This window comes from Cebus imitator, unplaced genomic scaffold (genome assembly GCF_001604975.1).
Source record: "Cebus imitator isolate Cc_AM_T3 unplaced genomic scaffold, Cebus_imitator-1.0 Scaffold91, whole genome shotgun sequence".
NCBI lineage: Eukaryota > Metazoa > Chordata > Mammalia > Primates > Cebidae > Cebus > Cebus imitator.
In genome coordinates this window covers 2,728,857-2,736,436 of record NW_016107406.1, presented here as the reverse complement: position 1 = coordinate 2,736,436, position 7,580 = coordinate 2,728,857, and the positions used below count along the sequence as shown (strand labels likewise).

The 7,580-nt window shown below is 41.2% G+C and overlaps 1 protein-coding gene across 3 annotated transcripts in view; it reads right to left on the bottom strand.

Moving 5' to 3' along the window:
* CNOT9 (CCR4-NOT transcription complex subunit 9) overlaps window positions 1–7,580 on the bottom strand; it is a 27,539-nt gene that overhangs the window by 16,409 nt on the left and 3,550 nt on the right. For 2 of the 3 annotated variants that reach the window (XM_017535151.2, XM_017535150.2), the window contains exon 2: window positions 101–280. The exons of the other annotated variant lie outside the window; for it this stretch is intronic. In XM_017535151.2, the coding sequence (XP_017390640.1) occupies window positions 101–280 (180 nt within the window). The remainder of the gene's footprint in view (window positions 1–100; window positions 281–7,580) is intronic. 3 annotated transcript variants of the gene reach the window in all.

Genomic DNA, 7,580 nt, shown 5'->3' with positions numbered 1-7,580 from the left:
AATCATCCTTCTAAAGCCTTTAAATCATATGGGCAAAGGTAAAGAAATATACAAGTGTGATGAAAAAAAACTGAACTGCCAATCATGGACACGAACCCACCTGTAAAAGTGCTGCAATAGTACCAAATGAATGCCACAGCATGGGTGCAAGGTCAGGAACAGATTCTCGCTTCTTACTTAGCTCCAGCAAAGCATTTTCCCTTGTCTCAGGACTGGACAGCTCATTGATCCACTGATAGATCTTTTCTCTATCCACTTGGGCCAATGCAGTAGGCACAGGCTTCAGATGAAGACAAGAAAGTAAATGTGAGTTTATTAGAGGCAAACCAAGTCTTATCCTGCAACAGAGCTTTAGAGGAAATATATATTTCATGAATACCACAGGAGCTTTTCTAAATACATATATCTGATGTTAATCTCTCTGGAGGTTATTGATGAAAATCTAAAATGCACACATGCCCTTTGAATTCCATGTTTAGGAATTTATCCTCTAGGTATAATTAGGCTGTACTAAAGACAAACCAGGATGTTTACTGTTGCACTGTTTTAAAAGCAGAAAACTGGCCGGGTACAGCGGCTCAAGCCTGTAATCCCAGCGCTTTGGGAAGCCATGGCAGGCAGATGGATCACTTGAGGTCCGGAGTTCGAGACCAGCCTGGCCAATATGGTGAAACCCCATCTCTATTAAAAATACAAAAATTGGCCGGGCATGGTGGCTCATGCCTGTAATCCCAGCACTTTGGGAGGCTGAGGAGGGGCAGATGACTTGAACTCAGGGAGTTCGAGACCAGCCTGGCTAACATGGTGAAACCTTGTCTCTACCAAAAATGCAAAAATTAACTAGGTGTGGTGATGGGCGCCTGTAATCCCAGCTATTCAGGAGGCTGAGGCAGCAGAATTGCTTGAACCTGGGAGGCGGAGGTTGCAGTGAACCGATATGGTGACACTGCACTCTAGCCTTGGGGACAGAGCAAGACTGCATCTCAAAAAACAAAACAAAACAAAACAAAAAACACCAAAAAACAAATTAGCCAGGTGTGGTAGCGTGTGCCTGTAGTCCCAGCTACTTGGGAGGCTAAAGCACTAGAATCACTTGAGCTTGGGAGGTGGAAGCTACAGTGAGCTGAGATTGCACCACTGTGCTCCAGCCTGGGTGACAGAGTAAGACCCTGTCTCGATAGATAAATAAATAGGCGGAGCGGGGTGGCTCACGCCTGTAATCCCAGCACTTTGGGAGGCTGAGGCGGGCGGATCACGAGGTCAAGAGATCGACACCACGGTGAAACCCCGTCTTCTTAAATAAAAAAAGAAAAAGGTAACAGATAAATAAATGCAGAAAACTAACACATCTCTCTCAATAAAAGACTGATTAAATATGTATTGATGCAGCTTTATAAGGTGATACAATACAGTCCTTTAAAAAAAAAAAAAAGCTAGCTGGGAGCAGTGGCTCAAGCCTGTAATCCCAGCACTTTGGGAGGCCGAGGCAGGTGGATCATGAGGTCAAGAGATCGAGACCATCCTGGTTAACACGGTGAAACCCCGTCTCTACTAAAAATATAAAACATTAGCTGGGCATGGTGGCACGTGCCTGTAATCCCAGCTACTCAGGAGGTTGAGGCAGGAGAATTGCCTGAACCCAGGAGGCGGAGGTTGCGGTGAGCCGAGATCGTGCCATTGCACTCCAGCCTGGGTAACAAGAGTGAAACTCCATCTCAAAATAAAATAAAACAAATAAAAAAGAAAAGGCTGGCCAGGTGTGGTGGCTCACGCCTGTAATCCCAGCACTTTGGGAGGCCGAGGCAGATGGATCATGAGGTCAGGAGATTGAGACTATTCTGGGCAAGATAGTGAAACACCATCTCTACTAAAAATACAAAAATTAGCTGGGCATGGTGGTACGCGCATGTAGTCCCAGCTACTCGGAAGGCTGAGGCAGGAGAATCACTTGAACTTGGAAGGCAGAGGCTGCAGTGAGCCGAGATCACATCACTGCACTCCAGCCTGGGAGACAGAATGAGACTCCGTCTCAAAAACAAAAACAAACAAACAAAAAACAAAAACAAAAGAAAAAGCTCTCTATATACTGAATATACTGTTATGGAAAAACAATAAAACAATAAAAAGAAGAGCATATAAAATGTTTCCATTAATATACACATATATATATAAATAAAAAAGTTCTTACATATTTACATATAACATTTCTAGGACACATAAAAAACTGTTAACAATAGCTAACTCTAAGTTTGGGGATTTGTAGGGAGACTTACTTTTTATTGTTTATACTAAAACCTTTGGCATAAACTTTTCTTTTCTTTTTAAAGCATATGCATGTAATAGTTTTTGAGAGACAAAAAAATTACACCTTCCCATTACTGGCCCCTCCCTAGTGATTCTGACATCCCCCTTAACAGAGCAGAAAACCTGTAATCTGGACAAGCTCTCCCTCTTAATGATTCTTTAATATATTCTCTAACTACATCTCTTTGAGAACCACTCATTACTTACTCATGTAGGAAATACATAGACTTAATAAAGGATGCTTTCATTATTATGCTAAAGAATCACAATATTCCCCCCAAATTTGAGTATTTTATAATTCTCTATGGTCATCAAACACCTTTGTGACCCTGGTTAAGTTCATTAATTATCCTTATCTGGAAAACAAGAGGGCAGACTAGAAAAATAATTGCCACTCTAAGCTCTAAACTGCTAACAAATTCAAGGTGATTTCCATCTCTATGCCCAGTATATTCTTAGGTAATTGCCCCCAAGGAGGAATAAACAAAACAAAACAAAACAAAGCTATCTACACTTTTGGATGAGATCACTAATGCTCAAAGGAATTAACTCACTCAATTTAACAAGGTATGAAGTTGCAAATTCTCATACTTTTTTGAACTATATTAGTTTCTCACAGTATTTACAATTTCTCAATAGACTTTAGTGTGACAGAATGATGATCTACCCATTGTACAGATGTAAAGACAAAGAACAAAAATAACTGCCTTTGTTGACAAACCGAATTAAGCATAAAGCAGACTTTAAGGTGGATTCAAATTTACTCTACACAGCCAGAATAATGGCCTTTTAAAAATGGAAGCTTGATTATAAGCTTTTAGCTTGATATTTTCACTAGACTGACAGAACCACAAGGTGTTCTGCTAAACAGACAGAAATACAATGCGGCTTAAGCTTTCTTTAAGTGCCTTACAGTAATCTGCTAAAAGCTGTTTTGTAATTCCCTTCAGGGATGGTCCTCAAGGCATCAATCACAGGCTTTTACAACATATGATAGAAGGAATATGGTAGCCTTTTTCCTCCTTTCCCAATAGCAAAAACAGTGTTGTTCAGGCACTTGCCCTTTCCAGGCGGACACAAACAGGCCCTCAACTTAAAAACTATTTTTGGAAATGTAATTCCTACCTGAAGATAGGGTATGTGTTTATTTAGACTATTACCTCACCTTAGATGCTCAGCAGAAACACAGGATAAAATTTTAGCATTAGGTTCCCTGCCCAGTCTCTTAGATAACCCCACAATCCAGTAACTAAAGGGGGCCTCAGAGACACTAGTCTGGTAATGTACCTATCCTGATTAACCAGTATCCATTCCAATCGGCCTTCCCCAAAGCCTTACCACCAGATACCACCACCATCAGTAAATACCATCACCCCTACTAGAGCCAGTCTGTGACTTGCAGTCAGCACCTTGTACCCCATCTTGCCCTGGTAACCAACAGTTTGCATACCATGGCTCCTGAACACCAGGCCCCATCTCCCTCCCCACATATTCTCTTTCTGGAGCTGGCCTGATCCCAGCAGAGAAGATGACACTGCTTGCAGTGGTGTGGGCACTTTGAAAGGCCAATGCCTGATGCATACATGAGTTCCTAAAGCCACAGACACCTGCTGTTAGCAATACTCCAATTTGTGAAATTATCTGTGTGGGCTGCGGCCTCCATGTGATTTTAATTCCAAGAGAGCTAGAACTACATCAGGTGGGTGGTAATGTGGCCCCCACTAGCACTAGCTTGGAGTTACAGGTTCTGCTGTCATTCTAGCCAACAGGTGGGCAGTCTGGTGCCAGAGAATTTAGGGTAGGAATCCTCCTCTCTTTCGTTCTTTTTGTTTTTTTTGAGACAGAGTCTTGCTCTGTTGTCAGGCTGGAGTGCAGTGGCATAATCTCAGCTCACTGCACCCTCCGCCTCCCAGGTTCAAGCGATTCTCTTGCCTTAGCCTCCCAAGTAGCTGGGACTACAGGCGTGCACCACCATACTCAGCTAATTTTTGTATTTTTAGTACAGATGGGATCTCACCACGCTGGCCAGGCTGATCTCAAAATCCTGACCTCAAGTGACCTGCCTGCCTCAGCCTCCCAAAGTGCTGGAATCACACGTTTGTAAGCCACCACCCCCACACTACAGATGAGACTTTCTAATAAATTATATCCTTTGACCTAGACGATAGTTAATAGCACTGATGTTAGGAGAAATTCTCTACTTACTGAAATTACAAAGCACTTAATAGGCATCATTTTAACAGAGAAGTCAGTAAAATAGTTTGACATAGTACTCTATGTCACATTATGGCTCAGTTGGGGCATAATTTACTTAGTGAGAACAACCAACACACACACATACAGACAGATATGTAACAAGTAATTTTGTAACACACATATAGGAATTTCATTGTTTTGGAGGATAAAGGGGAAAATATTCTTACATTTTGAGTTATATATTAATTTATATTACCAGATGATTGGTAAAGTATTTTGGACATCATGCCTAAATAAAACACCAAAACTCAAAATGTATCTTACTCGCCTTCTGTATCCCAAGAGTCATTTAGGCACATCTTTCACAAGAAGAAGACTCTGTAATTTATATCTTTTTAAAAGGAGGTGGGCAGTAGAAGAATGGACACAGCAGGTGAGGGAAGAGAAAGTTCTGTTGTACTTTCTTTTTTTAAAAACATGGTTTCATTTAACGATCAAAACAAGGTGGTTATTAACCTCATTTAACAACCAATGAAACTATGGGCAGACAACAGGCACATTTATTTCGCATGCCACTCTGTAACAATCACTTCTAAAGATTCCTAGTTGAGACACTATAACTCTTTGAATTTTTAATTTACTAATACATTTCTAAGGCTGTGGCAGATATAGAACTCAATCTAGTAGCACACATTGCTCACTGACAGGCAAGCAAATTCATCTATGACTTCCCTACTGGAGATTACCTTATTTGAAGCATTAGCAATAATTGCAGGATATCAACCAAGAGAGCAGAGGTTAACATTCTTTGAGGCCCAGACCCTTTAAGAATCAAATGAGGCCGGGCATGGTGGCTCACGCCTGTAATCCCAGCACTTTGGGAGGCCAAGGCAGGCAGATCACAAGGTCAAGAGCTCAAGATCATCCACACCAATACGGTGAAACCCGTCTCTATTAAAAATAGAAAAACTGGCTGGGCATGGTGGTGTGTGCCTGTAGTCCCAGCTACTTGGGAGGCTGAGGCAGGAGAATCGCTTGAACCTGGGAGGCGGAGATTGCAGTGAGCCGAGATCGTGCCACTGCACTCCAGCCTGGTGAGACAGCAAGATTCCGATCAAAAAAACAAAACAAACAAACAAACAAAAAACCCAGAATCAATTGAAAATTATGGCTCTTTTCCTGAGAAAAATACACAACTGCAAAAACACAAAAACCTACACATAATTTTAGGGAGTTCACAGAGTTCCTGCAATGCATCCATGTACCCAGGATTAAGAATCTGTTTATCATATTGAATAATAGGAAAGATCTCAATTTGCAAACTACATGAGTATATAAATGGAACACACACCGGCTTGGCAGCCTGAAGTGGCTTCAAAATCCAGTTTTGCCTTTTCTAGAATTGTGAGACTTAGGATAAGTCATTTAACTTCCCAAGCCTCAATTTTCTCATTGTTTAAGTGAAGGAACTATATGAAATAATTGCCAGTCTCAGGCAACTCTAAAATCTTAGAAATTACTTAGTTCTTAGTTGTGACATTCTAATCGAAGAGGCTCTTTTTTAAAAAAATAAACTTTAGGCCGGGCGCGGTGGCTCAAGCCTATAATCCCAGCACTTTGGGAGGCCGAGGCGGGTGGATCACGAGGTCAAGAGATCGAGACCATCCTGGTCAACATGGTGAAACCCCGTCTCTACTAAAAATACAAAAAATAAAAAATAAAAAATAAATAAACTTTGATGTATAATTTGCATACAATAAAAGTACACCCATTTTAAGTGTACGCTTCAATAGATTTTTGACAAATTTATACACCCAAGTACTACCACAATCAAGATATAGTTCCATTTCCCTTAAGAGTTCTCTAATGCCCTTTTCAGTAAACCCTATAGTCAGCCCTAGGCAATTATGGGTGTTTTCTGCTACCAACAGATTAGGTCTGCCTTTTCTAGAAATTATTAATAGGCAGTAACATTTATTGAGCATACCATGTGTCAGGCATTGCCGATTATATCATTTTATTCTCAAAATTCTAAGAGGAAACAGGTTAACAGAAGTTTAACATGCTCAAGGTCACACAGCCAGTGTATAGCAGAATGAGACCGAAACTCTACTTCTCTCTAGAATCGATTAGTTCTGCCTGGTCTAAAGGATAGAAAGCACAAATATTCCTCCAAGTTGAAGAAATTACTTTTAAGAACTCAACAGAACTTTCTGAAATTTAATATTCCCTTAGCACAGAACTCATTAACAGCTGGATTTAGATACACAGTGAGCTCAATTACATACCTGGACATACAGAATCATCATGAGAAGCCTGATTTAGATTATGAGTTATCATCCTTAACACTTCCAAGAATAGAAAGATGCTCTATTGTACATTACTGTAGATTATTAATTATAACCTGCTAAAGTCAATAGTCCTGACCAGGAACAGTGGCTCACACCTGTAATCCCAGGACTTTGGAAGGCTGGTGAATCACTGGAGATCAGGAGTTCAAGACCAGCCACAGTCAACATGGTGAAACACCGTCCCTACTAAAAATACAAAAATTAGCTGGGTGTGGTAACGTGTGCCTGTAATCTCAGCTACTCAGGAGGCTGAGGTGGGAGAATCACTTGAACCAGGAAGGTGGAGGTTGCAGTGAGCTGAGATTGTGCCACTGCATTCCACCCTGGGCAACAGAGTGGGTGGGGGGGCTGTCTCAAAAAAATAAAATAAAAAAATAAAGTCAACAGTCCTGTTATTTGAATGGGTGTGTTAAAAAAATTTTATGTTATCAATATTTAGAAGGGAACTCTTCCTCCTTTTCTGTTTAATGATTTGTATAGAAAATGTATTTCAGGCCAGGCACAGTGGCTCACACCTGTAATCCCAGCACTTTGGGAGGCCGAGGTGGGTGGATCACGAGGTCAAGACATCAAGACCATCCTGGCCAACATGGTGAAACCCCATCTCTACTGAAAACACAAAAATTAGCTGGGCATGGTGGAGCACACCGGTAGTCCCAGCTGCTTGGGAGGCTGAGGCAGGAGAATCACTTGAACTTTGGAGGTGGAAGCTGCAGTGAGCTGAAATCG